Source organism: Pan troglodytes, chromosome 8 (genome assembly GCF_028858775.2).
Source record: "Pan troglodytes isolate AG18354 chromosome 8, NHGRI_mPanTro3-v2.0_pri, whole genome shotgun sequence".
NCBI lineage: Eukaryota > Metazoa > Chordata > Mammalia > Primates > Hominidae > Pan > Pan troglodytes.
Genome location: NC_072406.2, coordinates 45552236 through 45574788, shown reverse-complemented (window position 1 = coordinate 45574788; position 22553 = coordinate 45552236). Strand labels below are relative to the sequence as shown.

Genomic DNA, 22553 nt, shown 5'->3' with positions numbered 1-22553 from the left:
GGGGTGGGAGAATGAAGCGACATTAGCTAATGCATTAAAACACACAATTAGGTAAAAGGAATAAGCTCTAGTGTGTGATAGCACAGTAGGATGACTATATTAACAAAATATTTTATATTTCGAAATAGCCCATAAAGTAAGATTTAAAATGTTTCCACACAAAGAAATGATAAATGTTTGAAGTGATGAATATCCTAAAGACCCCGATTTTATCATTACATATTGTATGCATATATCCAAATGTCACATGTGCCTATAAGTATGTACAAATATTATGCATCAAAAACATTTACAAGCTAAAAAAAGAAATAGGAATGATGATGATATGGCAGACTCTGTTCTGAACACTTTAACTACATTAAGTTACTCAACTTATATTAACTTACTTGATCTTCATTTTAGATAAGGAATCTGAGGTAAAGAGAGTTTAAGAAACTTTCCCAAGGTCACATCATTAGTGAGTGGCAGAGCAGAATTCTAAGAAAAGAAAAAGTGTATGAGGCAAAATAAATAAATAAATAAAATTAAGCATAGGTGGAAAAATTAATATCAAAGTAGAATCCAATTAAATATTAATAGGCATAGTGATGTCAGAAAAATGGTAGAATAGAAAGCTCCAAGCTCCCAAACTCCCCACAAAAACATAAAACACAAGCAAAAACTATGAGAACCAACTTTGTCAGAAGTCTGTGTCCGGAATTTATTCCTTCCAGTGGGTCCTTGGTCTGGCTGACTTCAAGAATGAAGCCACAGACCCTCGCAGTGAGTGTTACAGCTCTTAAAGATGGTGTGTCCGGAGTTTGTTCCTTCAGATGTTCAGATGTGTCCGCAGTTTCTTCTTTCCGGTGGGTTCGTGGTCTTGCTCAGGAGTGAAGCCACAGACCTTCGCAGTGAGTGTTAACAGCTCTTAAAGGTGGCGCATCTGGAGTTGTTTGTTCCTTCCAGTGGGTTCGCGGTCTCACTGACTTCAGGAATGAAGCCGCAAACCCTCGCAGTGAGTGTTACAGCTTATAAAGGTAGTGCGGACCCAAAGAGTGAGCAGCAGCAAGATTTATTGTGAAGAGCAAAAAAACAAAGCTTCCACAGTGTGGAAGGGGACCCGATCGGGTTGTCGCTGCTGGCTCAGGTGGCCAGCTTTTATTCCCTTATTTGGCCCCGCCCATGTCCTGTTGATTGATCCATTTCACAGAGTGCTGATTGGTCCATTTTACAGAGCACTGATTGGTCCATTTTACAGAGTGCTGACTGGTGCATTTACAATCCTTTAGCTACACACAGAGCGCTGATTGGTGCGTTTTTACAGAGTACTGATTGGTGCATTTACAATCCTTTAGCTAGACACAGAGTGTTGATTGGTGTGTTTTTACAGAGTGCTGATTGGTGAGTTTACAATCCTTTAGCTAGACACAGAGTGCTGATTGGTGCATTTACAATCCTTTAGCTAGACAGAAAAGTTCTCCAAGTCCCCACTCGACCCAGGAAGTCCAGCTGGCTTCACCTCTCAAATGTCAGAAAAATGGTGGAATAGAAAGCTCCAAACTCCCAAACTCCCCACAAAAACGTAAAACACAAGCCAAAACTATCAGAACCAACTTTGTCAGAAGTCTGGAGAACAGTCAAAAGTTTACAGCAACCAAAAGAAAGCTGAATTAAGAAAAACATAACTTAGGGCCGGGCGTGGTAGCTCATGCCTGTAATCCCAGCACTTTGGGAGGCTGAGGCAGGTGGTTTACTTGAGGTCAGGAGTTTGAGACCAGCCTAGTCAACATGGTGAAACCTTGACTTACTGAAAATACGAAATTAGCCAAGTGTGGTGGCACATGCCTGTAGTCCCAGCTACTCAGGAGGCTGAGGCAGGAGAATCACTTGAACCTCAGAGGCAGAGGTTGCAGTGAGCGGAGATCATGCTACTACATTCCAGAAAGTCTTGACTCATCACATACAAGCGAGCCTCAATAAGATTAACTACCAATTTCTCATCAGAAATTATGGAGGCCAGAGGCAGTGGGATGATCCACTTAAGGTACTAAAAGAAAAAAAATCAAATAAGAATTCTATACCTGGCAAAGCTGTCCTTCAAAAAGGAAGAGAAAATTAAGATGTTCCCAGAAAAACATAGGGAGTTCATGATCATGAGACAGTTAATACAAAAGAGATCCTTCAGGTTGAAATCAAAGCACACTAAGTAGTAACTCAAAGCCATATGAAGAAATAAAGTTTCCTGGTAAAGATAACTATGTAGACAATTACAAAAACCAATATTATTGCATCATTTATTTGTAACTTCACTTTTTACTTCCTGCATTATTTAAAAGACAAATTAATAAGAAATAATTTTGCACCATTATTGGGTATGCAATATATAAAGATGTAATTTTGTCATTAGATACAGGGTGCAAGGAATTGAGCAGTCTCGAGCAGAGGTTCTCTAGGCTATTAAAATTAAGTTGGGGAAGTCCTAGCCAGAGCATTCAAGCAAGGGAAAGAAATAAAAGGCATCTGAATTGGAAAAGAGGAAGTCAAACTATTTTTGCTTGCCAATGATATGATCATATACCTAGAAAAGCCTAAAGACTCCTCCAAAAAGACTCCTATATTTGGTAAATGAATTCAGTAAAGTCTCAGGTTACAAAATCAGTGTACACAAATCAGTAGCACTACTATACACCAACAATGACCAAGCAGAGACTCAAATCAAGAACTCAATCTTTTTTACAATAGCTGCAAAAAAACAAAAAAACTAGAAATATACGCAACAAATGAGGTAAAAGAGCTCTACATGGAGAACTATAAAATACTGCTGAAAGAAATCACATATGACACAAACAAATGAAAACACATCCCATGCTCATGGATTGGAAGAATATCATAAAAATGACCATACTGCCTATTGTACAGAATCAATGCAATTCCTATCAAAATACCAACATCATTTTTCACAGAATCAGAAAAAAATCCTAAAATTAATATGGAACCAAAAAAGAGTATACAAAGTTATAAGAACCAAAACAGCATGGTACTGGCATAAAAGTAGATAGACCAATAGAACAGAAAAGAGAGCTCAGTAATAAAGCTAAATACCTAAAAGAAACTAATCTTCAACAAACCACACAAAAACATAAATTGGTTAAAGGACACCCTATTCAATAAATGGTTCTGGGAAACCTCAATAGCCACATGTAGAAGAATGAAACTCTATCCCTATCTCTTACCATATACAAAAAGAAAGGTGGGAATGGGTGAGGTATTTAAAAACCTGCATATTGAAGACAATGTATGCTACTCAGGTGACAGGTGCACTAAAATCTCACACTTCACCATTGTATAATTCATCCATGTAACCAAAACACACTGTACCCCTAATATTATTGAAATAAAAATTAAAAGTATCAACTCAAGTTGTTATAAGTTTAAAGTGTTAAATATAATCCCCATATTAACCATAAAAAATCTAAAAACATACACAAAAGAAAATGAGAGGAGAATAAAAAATGTTACACTATGAAAAAAATCAATGAAACACAATGAAGATGCTAATGGAGGAAATGAAGGGGAAATGGCTTAAAACATACTGAAAACAAATATAATAATGACAAAAGCAAGTTCCCCTTAACAGTAATTATATTAAGTATAAGTGGATTATACCTCCAATCTAAAGACAGAAACTGACAAAACCTTTTAAACACATACATACATACATGACCCAATGACATGCTATGTATAAGAGACTCATTTTAGATGCAAAGACACAAAAATATTGAAAGTAAAGGGATGGATAAAGATATCCTATACAAAAAATAACAAAAAAAATCTGGCATGGCTACACTAATATCAAACAAAACAGACTTTAAGCCAAAAACTGTTACAACAAAGACGAGCAGTACACACTAATAAAAGGGTCAACAAATCAAGCAGATATAACAATTAAAAACATATATATAACAAACAGCAGAGTCCCAAAATATCTGAACCAAACACTGACACAACTGAAGGGAGAAACAGACAGATCTATTATAGTTGGAGATATAGATACTCTTCTTTTAATAATGGACACAACAAGCAGAGAGAAGAGCAGTTAGTAAATATTTGACTTGAACAACACGATAGCCCAACTGGACCTAACAGATATATGCAGAACCCTCCACCCAACATCAGCAAAATACACAATTTTTTTCTAGTGTACATAGAACACTCTCTAGGAAAGACCACATGTTAGGACACAAAACAAGTCTTAATAAATATAAAGAAATTAAAATGAATATGAAGTACCTTTTCTAATCTAATTTTTAAAAACTAAAAATTAGAGATGGAAAATTTAAATTCACAAATATGTTGAATTTAAACAACATGCTCTTAAACTACCAATGGGTCCCACAATAAATCATAAGGTAAATTAGAAAATATCTTGAGACAGGGGTGGCACCAAGATGGCCGAATAGGAACAGCTCCAGTCTGCAGCTCCCAGCGTGAATGATGCAGAAGACAGGTGATTTCTGCATTTCCAACTGAGGTACCAGGTTCATCTCACTGGGGCTTCCCAGACACGTGGGTGCAGCCCACGGAGCAGGGCAGGGCATCGCCTCACCCTGGAAGCTCAAGGGATCAGGGAATTCCCTTTCCTAGCAAAGGGAAGCCATGACAGATGGTACCTGGAAAATCAGGACACTTCCACCCTGATATTGCGCTTTTCCAATGGCCTTAGCAAATGGCATACCAGGAGATTATATCCCGTGCCTGACTCGGAAGGTCCCACATCTATGGAGCCTCACTCACTGCTAGCACAGCAGTCTGAGATCGAACTGCAAGGCGACAGTGAGGCTGGGGGTGGGGCATCCACCATTGCTGAGGCTTGAGTAGGTAAACAAAGCCGCCAGGAAGCTCCAACTGGGTGGAGCCCACTGCAGCCCAAGGAGGCCTGCCTGCCTCTGTAGACTCCACCTCTTGGGGCAGGGCATAGCTGAACAAAAGGCAGCAGAAACTTCTGCAGACTTAAAACGTCCCTGTCCGACAGCTTTGAAGAGAGTAGTGGTTCTCCCAGCATGGAGTTTGAGATCTCAGAACGGACAGACTGCCTCCTCAAGTGGGTCCCTGACCCCTGAGGAGCCTAATTGGGAGGCACCTCCCAGTAGGGGGGCGACTGACACCTCATAAGGCCGGGTGCCCCTCTGAGACGAAGCTTCCTGAGGAAGGATTACGCAGCAACATTTGCTGTTCTGCAGCCTCCGCTGCATACCCAGGCAAACAGGGTCTGGCGTGGACCGCCAGCACACTCCAACAGACCGGCAGCTGAGGGTCCTGACTGTTAGAAGGAAAACTAACAAACAGAAAGGACATCCACACCAAAACCCCATCTGTGCATCAGCATCATCAAAGACCAAACGTAGATAAAATCACAAAGATGGGGAGAAACCAGAGCAGAAAAGCTGAAAATTCGAAAAATCAGACACCTCTTCTCCAAAGAAACAGAGCTCCTCACCAGCAACCGAACAAAGCTGGATGGAGAATGACTTTGATGAGTCGAGACAAGACTTCAGATGATCAGTAATAACATACTTCTCCGAGCTAAAGGAGGATGTTCGAACCCATCGCAAGAAGCTAAAAACCTTGAAAAAAGAGTAGACGAATGGCTAACTAGAATAAAGTGTAGAGAAGTCCTTAAATGACTTGATGGAGCTGAAAACCGTGGCACAAGAACTGCATGACACACGCACAAGTTTCAGTAGCCGATTTGATCAAATTGAAGAAACATTATCAGTGATTGAAGATCAAACAAATGAAATGAAGCAAGAAGTTTAGAGAAAAAAAGAGTAAAAAGAAATGAACAAAGCCTCCAAGAAATATGGGACTATGTGAAAAGCCAAATCTGAGTCTGATTGGTGTACCTGAAAGTAACGGGGAGAATGGAACCAAGTTGGAAAACACTCTTCAGGATATTATCCAGGAGAACTTCCCCAACCTAGCAAGGCAGGCCAACATTCAAATTCGGGAAATACAGAGAACGCCACAAAGATATTCCTTGAGAAGAGCAACCCCAAGACACGTAATTGTCAAATTCACCAAGGTTGAAATGAAAAAAAAAAAAATGTTAAGGGCAGCCAGAAAGGTCGGGTTACCACAAAGGGAAGCCCATCAGACTAACAGCAGATGTCTCGGCAGAAACTCTACAAGCCAGAAGAGACTGGGGGCCAATATTCAACATTCTTAAAGAAAAGAATTTTCAACCCAGAATTTCATATCCAGCCAAACTAAGCTTCATAAGTGATGGAGAAATAAATACTTTACAGACAAATAAATGCGGAGAGATTTTGTTATCACAATGCCTGCCTTACAAGAGCTCCTGAAGGAAGCATTAAACATGGAAAGGAACAACCGGTACCAGCCACTGCAAAAACATGCCAAATTGTAAAGACCGTCGAGGCTAGGAAGAAGCTGCATCAACTAACGAGCAAAATAACCAGCTAACATCATAATGACAGGATCAAATTCATACATAACAATATTAAACTTAAATGTAAATGGGCTAAATGCTCCAGTTAAAAGACACAAACAGGCAAATTGGATAGAGTCAACACCCTCAGTGTGCTGTATTCAGGAGAACCATCTCACGTGCAGAGACACACATAGTCTCAAAATAAAGGGATGGAGGAAGATCTACCAAGAAAATGGAAAACAAAAAAAGGCAAGGGTTGCAATCCTAGTCTCTGATAAAACAGACTTTAAACCAACAAAGAAGGCCGTTACATAATGGTAAAGGGATCAATGCAACAAGAAGAGCTAACTATCCTAAATATATATGCACCCAATACGGGAGCACCCAGATTCATAAAGCAAGTCCTGAGAGACCTAAAAAGAGACTTAGACTCCCACGCAATAATAATAGGAGACTTTAACACCCCACTGTCAACATTAGACAGATCAACCAGACAGAAAGTTAACAAGGATATCCAGGAAATGAACTCAGCTCTGCACCAAGTGGACCTAATAGACATCTACAGAACTCTCCACCCCAAATCAACAGAATATACATTCTTCTCAGCACCACATCACACATATTCCAAAATTGACCACATAGTTGGAAGTAAAGCACTCCTCAGCAAATGTAAAAGAACAGAAATTATAACAAATTGTCTCTCAGACCACAGAGCAACCAAAATAGAACTGAGGATTAAGAAACTCACTCAAAACCACTCAACTACATGGAAACTGAACAACCTGCTTCTGAATGACTACTAGGTACATAATAAAATGAAGGCAGAAATAAAGATGTTCTTTAAAACCAATGAGAACAAAGACACAACATACCAGAATCTCTGGGACACATTTAAAGCAGTGTGTAGAGAAAAATTTATAGCACTAAATGCCAATAAGAGAAAGCAGCAGAGATCTAAAATGGACACCCTAACATCACAATTAAAAGAACTAGAGAAGCAAGAGCAAACACATTCAAAAGCTAGCAGAAGGCAAGAAATAACTAAGATCAGAGCAGAACTGAAGGAGATAGAGACAAAAAACTCTTCAAAAAATCAATGAATCCAGGAGATGGTTTTTTGAAAAGATCAACAAAATTGATAGACTGCTCCCAAGACTAAGAAAAGAGAGAAGAATCAAATAGACGCAATAAAAAATGATAAAGGGGATATCACCACCAATCCTACAGAAATACAAACTACCATCAGAGAATACTATAAACATCTCTACGCAAATAAACTAGAAAATCTAGAAGAAACAGATAAATTCCCCGACACATACACCCTCCCAAGACTAAACCAGGAAGAAGTTGAATCCCTGAATAGACCAATAACAGGCTTTGAAATTGAGGCAATAATTAATAGCTTACCAACCAAAAAAAGGCCAGGACCAGACAGATTCACAGCCAAATTCTACCAGAGGTACAAAGAGGAGCTGGTTCCATTCCTTCTGAAACTATTCCAATCAATAGAAAAAGAGGGAATCCTCCCTAATTCATTTTATGAGGCCAACATCATCCTGATACCAAAGCCTGGCAGGGATACAACAAAAAAAGAGAATTTTATACCAATATCCCTGATGAACATCGATGCAAAAATCCTCAATAAAATACTGGCAAACCAATTCAGCAGCACATCAAAAAGCTTATCCACCACGATCAAGTTGGCTTCATCCCTGGGATGCAAGGCTGGTTCAACATACACAAATCAATAAACGTAATCCATCATATAAACAGAACCAATGACAAAAACCACATGATTATCTCAATAGATGCAGAAAAGGCCTTTGACAAAATTCAACAGCCATTCATGCTAAAAACTCTCAATAAATTAGGTATTGATGGGACATATCTCGAAACAATAAGAACTATCTATGACAAACCCACAGCCCATATCATACTGAATGGGCAAAAACTGGAAGTGTTCCCTTTGAAAACTGGCAGAAAACAGGGATGTCCTCTCTCACCACTCCTATTCAACTTAGATTTGGAAGTTCTGGCCAGGGCAATCAGGCAAGAGAAAGAAATAAAGGGTATTCAATTAGGAAAAGAGGAAGTCAAATTGTCCCTCTTTGCAGATGACATGATTGTATATTTAGAAAACCCCATTGTCTCAGCCCAAAATCTCCTTAAGCTGATGAGCAACTTCAGCAAAGTCTCAGGATACAAAATCAATGTGCAAAAATCACAAGCATTCCTATATACCAATAACAGACAAACAGGGAGCCAAATCATGAGTGAACTCCCATTCACAATTGCTTCAAAGAGAATAAAATACCTAGGAATACAACTTACAGGGCATGTGAAGGACCTCTTCAAAGAGAACTACAAACCACTGCTCAGTGAAATAAAAGAGGACACAAATAAATGGAAGAACATTCCATGCTCATGGATAGGAAGAATCAATATCGTGAAAATGGCCATACTTCCCAATGTAATTTATAGATTCAATGCCATCCCCTTCAAGCTACCAATGACTTTCTTCACAGAATTGGAAAAAACTACTTTAAAGTTCATATGGAACCAAAAAAGAGCCTGCATTGCCAAGACAATCCTAAGCCAAAAGAACAAAGCTGGAGGCATCATGCTACCTGACTTCAAACTATACTACAAGGCTACAGTAATCAAAACAGCATGGTACAGGTACCAAAAGAGAGCGATACACCAGTTGGACACAATAGAGCCCTCGGAAATAATATCACACATTGAAAACCATCTGATCTTTGACAAATCTGACAAGAACAAGCAATGGGGAAAGGATTCCCTATTTAATAAATGGTGCTCGGAAAACTGGCTAGCCATACGTAGAAAGCTGAAACTGGATCCCTTCCTTACACCTTATACAAAAATCAATTCAAGATGGATTAAAGACTTAAATGTTAGACCTGAAACCATAAAAACCCTTGAAGAAAACCTAGGCAATACCATTCAGGAAATAGGCATGGGCAAGGACTTCATGTGTAAAACACCAAAAGCAATGGCAACAAAAGCCAAAATTGACAAATGAGATCTAATTAAACTAAAGAGCTTCTCCACAGCAAAAGAAACTATCATCAGAGTGAACAGGCAACCTACAGAATGGGAGAAAATTTTTATAATCTACCCATCTGACAAAGGGCTAATATCCAGAATCTACAAAGAACTTAAACAAATTTACAGGAAAAAATCAAACAAACCCATCAAAAAGTGGGCAAAGGATATGAACAGACACTTCTCAAAAGAAGATATTTATGTAGCCAACAGACACATGAAAAAATGCTCATCATCACTGGCCATCAGCGAAATGCAAATCAAAACCACAATGAGATACCATCTCACACCAGTTAGAATGGCAATCATTAAAAAGTCAGGAAACAACAGGTGCTGGAGAGGATGTGGAGAAATAGGAATGCTTTTACACTGTTGGTGGGACTGTAAAGTAGTTCACGCATTGTGAAAGACAGTGTGGCAATTCTTCAAGGATCTAGAACTAGAAATACCATTTGATCCAGCCATCCCATTACTGGGTATATAACCAAAGGATTATAAATCATGCTGCTATAAAGACACATGCACACGTATGTTTATTGTGGCACTATTCACAATAGCAAAGACTTGGAACCAACCCAAATGTCCATCAACGACAGACTGGATGAAGAAAATGTGGCACATATACACCATGGAATACTATGCAGCCATAAAAAAGGATGAGTTCATGTCCTTTATAGGGACATGGATGAAGCTGGAAACCATCATTGTCAGCAAACTATTGCAAGGACAGAAAACCAAACACCACGTGTTCTCACTCACAGGTGGGAACTGAACAATGAGAACACATGGACACAGGGTGGGGAACACCACACACTGGGGCCTGCCTGGGGGTGTGGGGAGCAGGGAGGGATAGCATTAGGAGATATACCTAATGTAAATGACGAGTTAATGGGTGCAGCACACCAATATGGCACATGTATACATATGTAACAAACTGGCACGTTATGCACATGTACCCTAGAACTTAAAGTAAAATTAAAAAATATACATCTTGAGACAAATGAAAACAAAAATAAAAATTTACCTAAAACTTGTAAGATGCAGCGAAAGTTGTACAAAAAATGAAATTTAGAGCTGTAGACACACATTAAAAAGAAAATCTCAAACAACCTAATTTTATGCCTTAAAAAAACTAGAAAAAGAAGGACAACCTAAACCCAAAGCTAGCAGAAAAATTAATAAAGGTAAGATCAGAGATAAATGAAGTAAATAGAAAAACAATAGGTAAAATCCATGAAATCAAGAATTGGTTCTTTGAAAAGGCTGACAAAATTGAGACATTTAGCTAGATTGAATAAAAGAGAGAGAAGACTCAACTAAAATCAGAAATGAAAAAGAAACATTATAATTTTATAAACTAAAAAGGATTATAAGAAAATACAATGCACAACTGTAAAACAAAAATTGGATTACCGAGGTGATATGAATAAATTCATAGAAACACCAACCTACCAAGACTGAATCATGAATAGAAAATCTGAACTATAGAGGAAGTGGAGCAAGATGGCTAAATAGAAGCTTCCACAAATAGTCCTCTCCACATGAGCACCAAATTTAACAACTATCTACACAAAAAAAGGACCTTCATAAGAACCAAAAAACAGCTTAGGTACTATGTCGCTCACAGTGAGAAAGAGCACCAAGTGCTTTCTTGAGGTCTCCAATTCGAGACCTTTGCTCTTAGATGGCATTTCTGGACCTACCCTGGGACAGATGGGAGCCCGCTGCCCTGAAGGGTGAATCCCAGGCCTGGCAGCATTCACCAAAAGCTAACTGAAGAGCCCTTGGTCCTTAAATAAACACAGGTAACACCCTGGCAGTGCTCCCCATGGGCCTGTGGTGGTGCTGGTGAGACTCCTCTGCCTTTTAGTGAAAGTGATATTCTCTGGTGGCATGTAGTAATTACTCACTTTTATTTTTTGTGTATCTATTAATATATTTTTAGATTTGAGGTTACCATGAGGCTTGCAAATCATATAACCCATTATTTTAAACTGATGATAACACTGATTGCACAAACAAACAAACAAAAAAACAAGCAAAAAGGAAACTAACAAAAACTCTTAAATTTGCCATTTTGATGCCAATAATCCTTAAAATTGCCCTTCTTGGCCTTTGCAGCTAATAACACTTAATTTTTCCTAATTCTAGAATTAAATTTTCCCTAATTCTAGAATTGAAAAATGCAATAAACATGCTGAATAATGCATCAGAGTCCTTAATAGCAGAACTGATCAGGCAGAAGAAAAAATTAGAGAGTTTCAAGAGGGGCTATTTGAAAATACACAGTCAGAGGAGAAAAAAGAATAAAAAACAATGAAGCATGCCTACAAGATCTATAAATTAGGGAAAATTTAAGTGTTATTAGCTGCAAAGGCCAAAAAGGCCAAATTTAAGCATTATTGGCATCACAATGGCAAATTTAAGAGTTATTGGCCTCAAAGAGGAGGTAGAAAGAGGGAGATGGGGTAAAAAGTTTATTCAAAGAGATAATAACAGAGAACTTCCCAAACCCAGACAAAGAGATCAATATTCAAGAACAAGAATGTTATAGAAACAGATTTAACCCAAAGAAAACTACCTCAAGGCATTTAATAATCAAACTCCCAAAGGTCAAGGATAAAGAAAGAATCCTAAAAGCAGCAAGAGGGAAAAAAACAAATAACATACAATGGAGCTCCAATACATCTGGCAGCAGACTTTTCAGTGAAAATCTTACAGGCCTGGAGAGAGTAGTATGACATATTTAAAGAGCTGAAGGAAAAAGACTTTTACCCTAGAATATTATATCTGGCAAAATATGCTTTAAGCATAAAGGAAAAACAAAGACCTTCCCAGACAAACAAAAGCTGAGGGATTTTATCAACACCAGACCTGTCCTATAAGAAATGCTAAAGAGAGTTCTTCAATCTGAAAGAAAAGGACATTCATGAACAATAAGAAATCATTTGAAGGTACAAAACTCACAGGTAGTAGCAGATAGAAAAACAGAGAATAGTATAACACTATAATTGTGATGTGTAAAGTACTCTTAAGTAGAAAGACTAAATAATGAACCAATTGAAAATAAATAGAACTACAACAACTTTCCAAGACATAGTTAACAATAAGACATAAAGAGAAAAATCAAAAAGTTAAAAAGCAGGGGGATGAAGTTAAAGTGTAGAGTTTTTGCTAGTTTCCTTTTTGCTTGTTTTTGCTGTTGTTGTTGTTATTTGTGCAATCAGTGTTAAGTTATCATCAGTTTAAAATAATGGGTTATATGATTTGCAAGCCTCATGGTAACCTCAAATCTAAAAATATATACAATGGACACACAAAAAATAAAAAGCAAGTAATTACTACATGCCACCAGAGAAAATCACCTTCACTAAAAGGAAGACAAAAAGGGAAGAAAGAAGGAAGAGAAGACCACAAAACAACTGGAAAAGCAATAACAAAATGGCAAGAATAAGTCCTTAGAATCAATAACAACACTGAATGTAAATAGACTAAACTGTCCAATCAAAAGATACAGAGTAGCTGAATAGATTTGAAAAAATCAATATCCAATGATTGGTTGAGTATAATAAACACACTTCACCTATAAGGATATGCATAGACTGAAAGCATAGGGATGAAAAAAAGCATATTCCATGCAAATGGAAACCAAAAAAATCAGCAGGAGTAGCAACACTTATATCAGACACAATACATTTCAAGATAAAAACTATAAGAAGAGACAAAGAGGAGCATTATGTAATGATAAAGGGGTAAATTTAGCACGATAATATAACAATTGTAAATATATATGCACCCAAAACTGGAGCACCACAGTTTATAAAGCAAATGTTATTAAAGCTAAAGAAAGACATAGACCCAAATACAATAACAGTTGGAGACTTCAACACACCACTTTCAGCATTAGACAGATCCTCCAGACAGAAAATCAACAAAGAAATCTCGTACTTAATCTACACTATAAACCAAATAGATATTTACAGAACATTTCTTTCAGTGGCACCAGAATACACATTTTTCTCCTCAGCACATGGATTATTCTCAAGCATAGATCATTTGTTAGGCCACAAAACAAGTCTTAGAACATTCAAAATAATGAAATAGCCAAGATTTGGAAGCAGCCTAAGTGTCCAGCAACAGATGAATGAATAAAGAAAATTTGGTACATATACACAATGGAGGACTATTCAGCCATAAAAAGAATGAGATCCTGTTTATGTGCAACAACATAGATGGAACTGGAGGACATTATGTTAAGTGAAATAAGCCAGGCACAGAAAGACAGACTGCATGTTTTCACTTATTTGTGGGAGCTAAAAATTAAAACAATTGAACTCATGGATGGACATTGAGAGTAGAAGGATGGTTAACCAGAGGCTGGTAAGCATAGTGGGGGAAACGAGGATGAGTACACAAAAACAGAAAGAATGAATAAGATCTAGTATTTGATAGCACAATAGGGTGACTATAGTCAATAATAATTTAATTATACATTTTAAAATAACTAAGAAAGTATAATTGGATTATTCGTAACACAAAGGATAGATGCTTGAGATGATGGTGATACCCCATTCACCCTACTGTGATTATTGTGATTATTACACATTATATGCCAGTATCAAAATATCTGATATTCCCCATAAATATATACACCAACTATGTATCCAGAAAAAAAATTATAAACTAAAAATTTTAAAAAGAAAATCTGAACAGACCTATAACTAGTAAGAAAATTGAACTGGTAATCATAACGCTTTCAACAAAGAAATGTCTAGGACCAGATGGCCTCACTGATGAATTCTATAAAACATTTAAAGAAGATTTAACACCAATCCTCCTCACACTCTTCCAAAAAATAGAAGAATAGGGAAAACTTACAAAATAAGACCAACATTACCATGATACCAGAATCAGAAAAAGACATTATTTTTAAAAACATACAGAGCAATATCCTTATGATACAGATGCAAAACTTCTCAAAAAATACTAGAAAAATGGACTAATGGCATATTAAAAGAATCATACACCAAGACCAAATAGGATTTATCCCAGGAAAGAAAGTGTGGTTCAAACTAGGAAAATCACTCAGTATAATACACCACATTAATAGAACAATGGAAAAAGCCACATGATCATCTCATCTCAATTGATGCAAAAAAATGCATGTGACAAAATCTGTTACCATTTCATGGTTTAAAAAACACTCTCACAAAACTATGAATAGAAGAAAACTTCCACAACATGATAAAGTACATTTATAAAAACCCACACCTAATATACCTGCCTTAGTCCATTTTCTATTGCTATAACTGAATACCTGAGACTGGGTAATTTGTAAAGAAAAGAAATTTATTTCTTACAGTTCTGAAAGCTGGGGATTTCAAAGTTGAGGAGCCACATCGGAAGAGTGCCTCCTTGCTGGTAGGAACTCTCTCTGCAGAGTGCTGAGGCCGTTCTGGGCATCACATGGCGAAGAAGCTCACAAGAGACAGACAAACTGGCTTTTATAGAAGACCCATTCTCTTGATAACCTATTAATCTATGAATGGATTAATTTATTCATGTGGCAAGGCCTCCATGACCTAATCAACTCCCAAAGGTCCCACCTGTCAACACTGCTACAATGGAGACCAAGTTTCCAGCACATGAACTTTTAGGGTATACATTCAAACCATAACAATATCCAATTGTGAAAGACTGAAAATTTTCCTCTTAAGGAAAAAATGAGGATGTCCACTTCATCACTTTTATTCAACATTGTACTAAAAGATCCAGCCAGAGAAATTAGAAAATAAAAAGAAACAAAGGCCATACGAATTGGAAAGGAAGAAGTAAAACTATCTTTATTCACAGATGATTCATATATATATATAATTTCAAAGGTTCCACACAAAAACATTAGAGTTAACATATAAATTCAGCAGTTACAGAATACAAATCAGTGTGTGCTTTGATTTAAACGTGCCTCCTAAAGTTCATATACTAGAAACTTAATCCCTCATGCAACAATGTTGAGAGTTAGGCTCTTTAAGATATAATTAGGTCATGAGGGCTTCATCCTCATGAATAGATTAATGCCATTATTGTAGGAGGGGGTTAGTTATCACAAAGTAGGCTCCGGAGTTTGTCCCCCTTCCTCTCTCTGTTGCACTCTCATGCTCTCTCACCCTTCCACCTTCTGCCATGGGATGATGCAGCAAGAAGGCTGTAGCCAGAGGCAGGTCCCTTGACCTTGGACTCCCCAGCCTTCAGAACTGTAAAAAATAAATTTTTCTTTATATTAGGCAGTCTGTGGTATTCTGTTACAGCAATCCAAAATGGAGGAAAATGCGGGGAATGAGAGTTATTGCTTAATGAGTTTCCTTTGGGAGTGATGAAAAGTTGTGGAAATAGATGTTAGTGATGATTGCACAACACTGTGAACGTAATTAACGCCACTGAATTGTATACTTAAAGATGGTTAAAATGATGTATTTTATGTTACGTATACTTCATATTTTGAAAATTTTAACTAGATTAATTCAGTTCAACTTGACTGCTGGGATAAAAGAAAATGTCTTTAGATAATAATGAATATTTAGCTCAGACAATGGATCATCACAGGTCAAACAGAGGCATTCCCACTTCAAAACACAATAGAAGAGTGTTGCTCCTGTATCCTCCACCACAGCCATTTAATTTTGCTTAAAAGTTTAGGTCAATGCCAATCCTAAGCAAAAACAACAAAGCTGGAGGCATCATGCTACCTGACTTCAAACTATACTACAAGGCTACAGTAGCCAAAACAGCTTGGTACTGGTACCAAAACAGATACATAGACCAATGGAACAGAACAGAGGCCTCAGAAATAAAACTACACATCTACAACCATCTGAACTTTGACAAACCTGACAAAAACAAGCAATAGGGAAAGGATTCCCTATTTAATAAATGGTATTGGGAAAAGTGGCTAGCCATATGCAGAAAACTGAAACTGGATCCCTTCCTTACACCTTATACAAAAATTAACTAGAGATGGATTAAAGACTTAAACATAAGACCTAAAACCATAAAATCCCTAGAAGAAAACCTAGGCAATATCACTCAGGACATAGGCATGGCCAAAGTCTTTATGACTAAAACACCAAAAGCAATGGCAACAAAAGCCAAAATTGACAAATAAGATCTAATTAAACTAAAGAGTTTCTGCACAGCAAAAGAAACTATCATCAGAGTGAACAAGCAACCTACAGAATGGGAGAACAATTTTGCAATCTATCCATCTGACAAAGGGCTGATATCCAGAACCTACAAGAAACTTAAACGAATTTACAAGAAAAAAACAAACAACCCCATCAAAAAGTGGGCGAAGGATATGAACAGACACTTTTCAAAAGAAGACATTTATGCGGCCAACAAACATGAAAAAAGCTCATCATCACTGGTCATTAGAGAAATGCAAATCAAAACCACAATGAGATATCATCTCACATTTATTAGAATGGTGATCATTAAAAAGTCAGGAAGCGGCAGATGCTGGAAAGGATGTGGAGAAATAGGAATGCTTTTACACTGTTGGTGGGAGTGTAAACTAGCTCAACCATTGTGGAAGACAGTGTGGCGATTCCTCAAGGATCTAGAACTAGAAATACCATTTGACCCAGCAATCCCATTACTCGGTATATACCCAAAGCATTCTAAATCATTTTACTATAAAGACACATGCACATGTATGTTTACTGTGGCACTGTTCACAATAACAAAGGCTTGGAATCAACCCAAATGCCCATCAATGATAGACTGGATAAAGAAAATATGGCAGATATACACCGTGGAATACTATGCAGCCATAAAAAGGATGAGTTCACGTCCTTTGCAGGGACGTGGATAAAGCCAGAAACCATCATTCTCTGCAAACTAACACAAGAACAGAAAACCAAACACCACATGTTCTCAATCATAAGTGGGAGTTGAACAATGAGAACACATGGACACAGGGAGGGGAACATCACACACAGGGGCCTGTCAGGGGATGGGGGCCTAGGAGAGGGATAGCATTAGGAGAAATACCTAATGTAGATGACGGGTTGATGGGTGCAGCAAACCACCATGGCACATGTATACCTATGTAACAAACCTGCACGTTCTGCACATGTATCCCAGAACTTAAAATATAATAATAAAAAAAAAATTTGGCTGGGCGCGGTGGCTCACGCCTGTAATCCCAGCACTTTGGGAGGCCAAGGCGGGTGGATCATAAGGTCAGGAGATCAAGACCATCCTGTCTAACACGGTGAAACCCTGTCTCTACTAAAAATATAAAAAATTAGCTGGGAATGGCAGCGTGCGCCTGTAGTCCCAGCTACTCGGGAGGCTGAGGCAGGAGAATGGCGTGAACCCGGGAGGCGGAGCTTGCAGTGAGCCGAGATCATGCCACTGCACTCCAGCCTGGGCGACAGAGAGAGACTCTGTCTCAAAAAAAAAAAAAAAAAAAAAATTTAAGTTTAGGTCAATGCAATAAAATATTGATTGAATACTAACATGATACATGTTGGAAAGGAAGAAAAAAATATCTTTGCTTTTAACCGTATATCAAACACCTAAATAACCTAGCAAAAATATTACATATACAGAAATCATCTTTTTTCCTGCTATGCTCAGATTAATTTTGGGTGTCATATTAAGAATTCATAATGCCACATACTATTATTTGCTTGTGATAAAGCTATTGCTTCCCCTTTACACAGATCTTAGTTAAAATAGACTCTCTAAGTAATATAATGATAACTCACCAATCTTTTTTTTTTTTTTTTTTTTGAGATGAAGTGTCACTCTGTCGCCCAGGCTGGAGTGCAGTGGCGTGATCTCGGCTCACTGCAACCTCCACCTCCTGGGTTCAAGCGTTTCTCCTGCCTCCACCTCCTGGGTTCAAGCGATTCTCCTGCCTCTGCCTCCTGAGTAGCTGGGATTACAAGCACGCACCATCACACCCAGCTAATTTTTGTATTTTTAATAGAGACAGGGTTTCGTCATGTTGGTTAGGCTGGGCTCGAACTCCTGACCTCGTGATCCACCCGCCTCGGCCTCCCAAAGTGCTGGGATTACAGGCATGAGCCACCACGCCCGGCCCACCGAGATAATTTTTATATAATTGTCGTTATATTTGTATTCTATCCAGTGACTCCCTAACAAGTTGTTTGTATATTTCATAATGTTTTCCCCTCATTTATTTATAATTATATCATGGGAACACATAATCATTCAATCACATTTTCATCTTCCAAAACAGAGTCTTTTTACCTTGAGATTTTTCTGCTGCTTGGTAAGTTTGTTCTTCAGTCATCTTTTGTAATTGTTCTTCTGAAACATCAGCCTTAATAACAAAAGTTGTAATAAGTAATTAGAAATTATATACATATATATATCAAGACTGGTATTTAATTACCTGCTTTGAGAAAAAGAGCTAGCTTTTTGCTCTCATCTACAATGTCATTGCAGAAACATTTTATTTTTCATTATTTCCTGAATGTATCAAATTAAAAAGTCAGAACAATTAATGGACCTGAGAGGCAATTGGGAACACTGAATAGCAAGGAGGGTGCCCAAGCAATATTGTGATTTTTCCCTCGCAAATAGTTCTAAGCAAATAGTGTTAATAATTATTAAGATTCTTGTTTAGATTTATGTTTTAGTCTGTTTTAATCTTTAGAAGAACTTAAATGGCTTACAAAATTATTATTATAGGAATACTTTAATAAAATGTATGATAAAAATATATTGTGGATACATGTCAAATATGTACAGCCTTTTTATCTTTTCTCTTTTTCCCAGCATTTTTGCCCTGAGAATTTCCTAATTAAATGCTTTTTAACAAAAGCAATTCTAAAAATTTTCTAGGTCTTGTTTAGAGACCTATATAAAATTGTTTCAAAATTAGTTTGCTTTTACAATCATCTTATTGTATAAAAATTTTTTTTGTAGATGAAGCTGAAAACTATGAAAATTTCCCTTATCTCAGAATGACATATCTTTTATATTACCATTAAAACTAAAATGTAACCCACAACTTTTTAATCAATATTAAACAATTTTTATAAGTTAAGAATATTACTTAGATTCCCAAATATTACTTTCAGCATTCTAAATATAAAGTGGGTTGTGTTAAAAGGCAAACTTTTAATTCTCTTGAAATAAGAAAATATTGAATTTTTAACCCATTTAAATGGGTTAGCATTTATTTATTGAAGGAGCAATATGAAATAAACAGCTTTCAAGTTTCTATATATATCATACCTTTTTACTTTCTGTAAGAACAGGAGGTAAAATGAATGGTGATATCACTGTTTCATTTTTTTGAGCCAATGTTCCAACAGACAGTGAATCTTGAACTTCTTTGCTGGATGATACTGTTGTAAGTGATTTATCATGGGTCTCTGATGGAGATTTATAGGATTGGTTTTCAGCAACTGAAACTTCATTTGAACTCTCTAAAAATGCTGATTCATCTTGAGACTTAAGGATCTGTGAAAGATCTGAAATAGCAGGGCTAGATCGTTTCTTCTCTGAGCTTTAGAATTATAAAACATCTGGTATTAGATTATGTGAAGACCATTTTATTTGCAACTGAAGAATCATTTTAATAATATATAAGGATATTAAATAAGTAATTATAATTACTCATTAGTTTATGGTAATTCCAATATGAAATTGATGCTAGGTAACAAGTTGAAGATAGTAACATATGTCCTGTGATTTAAAGGGATACATAATACTAAGGAAATCATTGAAAATACTCCAATATAATCATTATTCAAAGTTATAAGCCACAGAACAAGAAAAATTTACTCAGCCAAAGTAGAACATAGGATGGTTTGGAGATTTACCCTTTAGTCACATTTATTCCAAAATTATTTTTCCACAATTTTATTTCAGAATGAAAATTAAAATATCTCCACAGTCACTTTGACATTAAAAGATCACCATCTTTCACCAAAGTCAATTTCCCAAGCTCTGAGTTAGTTTTCTTTAAGATAAGGGGTATTTATTCTCCACCAGTTGCCAAAGGATCAGCTTTCCAGATTCCAGAACTAGGGTAACCAGGTGTCACAGTTTGCATGCACAAGCCCAGTTTTTGCTTGTTGTCCCAACATTCTAGTTTAGATGATAATTTAAGTGATCAAACTATATAAAAATTTAACAAAGCTTTCCTAGTCCTATGAAATGCAACAGAATTTGATGCATTTTGTTTTGAACAGCTATTACCCCAGTTGACATAATTTGCCTAAGGTTTGTTGCAAAATAATTTGAAGTTTGGTCTCACAGAAGAAAAATTTTTCAATGTACCTACTGCCACCTATCCTACGTTTGTTAGTTTAGAATGAATTTTGAACTGCAAAGTTTGGGTTATAAAAAAGGGGAGTGGGGTGGAGAGGACAGCTCTGAAAAAAAAAGTATATATATATATATAGTGCTGACAGTTTAAAAAAATAGAATTTGTGACAAACAGACTTTTGTAGTGGCATTATAAAGCAAATTGCCATATTAAAAGTAAAGAGAATAGCTGGCTTCCTATCCTAAATTAAAGATAGCATCTCATTCTCAAACCTGATTTATTAGTTCTATTAGGTATTTGAATTTAAGATGATTAGTTCTAAAATAAAGTCTAACATTCATCTGGAGACTATTTGTTACAGTTATTCACAAACCACCACCCCAACACTAATATTATCACATAGCTAAAAATAGAAAGCAAATGTTTTTTAAGATTCTGAAATGGTTATTAGGGGACATCATTAATCACTTGATTCTACACAGGCAATTTTCTTATAACAATGAGAAAATATGTGGCAATACAAAGAACAATGCCTTAAATGCTAATATACTGTACATTTATAACCATATTCCCATGTTAAGGCATTCCCCACTTCTATTGTCTCTTGCAACCATAAGGTACCACAGCATAACAACCATGATACTTCCACTGAGGGGGTCAGGAATAAAAACTACTAGGAAGGTGTGCAAGCAATGCTGTATTCAAGCTTGTGTCAGTCAAAGAGATGTGGAAATACTTTCAAAGCCCTACTGATTAGATGGTGAAGGAGAAGGAGAAGGAGGAGGAAGAGAAAGAGGAGAATGAGGAGAAGGAAGAGGAGGAGTTGAAGGAGGAGGAGGACAACAGCAATGATGACTATAGAAGGCAGCCTATAGCCACAAAGAAAATAATAATAAAGCAAGTTGGTTTCACCCTCCCAATTATTTGGTGAATTGCCAAAAACAACCAAAATATAGTTTATAAATCTTACTAAATTTGTGTCATTCACTGTCTGCTTTAGATTAAGACTCTCTAATAATCACTCCATGTCTAAACACTACCGTATAATAGTCTAATTATGAGCATGTATTTTAGCAGCTTTTATATAAGCATATTGACAGCACCCTACATGACAGTCTTCAACATCACTGAAGTGGTATAAAGAGTGTATCTCTTCCTGCTTGCAAAAGCATTTGTTAACTCTGAAGATCTGAGCATTGCATCCTTTTCTTACTAAGCAAATAGATGTACAAGGGCACTATTTGTTATGCATATAATCATGGACACTTCATAATTCTTAAATCAGACAAAATGGAAAATGTCATTGAAAGATAACTGCCCAAACTGCCCTCTTTATTTTTTTTCTTTCTAATACCTTCTTTTTCAAACTGCCCTCTTTATTTTTTTTTTCTTTCCAATACTTTCTTTTTCCGGAACTTTCCTTAACTCCATCCATTTTCTAAAATGTCAACACAACCCCCAACCCATATCCTCTCCCCTTAGGGAAAAAAACTCTCACAGGTATTGATGTTACACTGAATTTTTAATTATCAATGCGAATACGAGACAAATTATCAATAAAATACTAATAAAATATTATTGATATTCTTATCTGCAATAATACAAGATGTGGAACTCATTCCTATATACAAGAAAAACAAAAATATCTAGGACCCGAAGTTTGTAATACAGTACAAACTAACATGATTCTAAAAATCAATTTTATAGAAAAATTTCAATATAGGTGTTATAAAAGTCAAAAGTTAT

General features: G+C 36.7%; 1 protein-coding gene across 31 annotated transcripts in view; it reads right to left on the bottom strand.

The window, feature by feature from the left end:
• The window catches only part of CCDC7 (coiled-coil domain containing 7), a 411675-nt gene that overhangs the window by 259903 nt on the left and 129219 nt on the right, over positions 1–22553 (bottom strand). For 28 of the 31 annotated variants that reach the window (XM_063781580.1, XM_063781581.1, XM_063781579.1 and 25 more), the window contains 2 exons: positions 19769–20042; positions 18776–18848 (listed from right to left, as the gene is read on the bottom strand). In XM_063781580.1, coding sequence (XP_063637650.1) covers positions 18776–18848; positions 19769–20042 — 347 coding nt within the window. The remainder of the gene's footprint in view (positions 1–18775; positions 18849–19768; positions 20043–22553) is intronic. The other 3 variants (XM_063781601.1, XM_063781608.1, XM_063781609.1) reach the window with 1 other exon arrangement.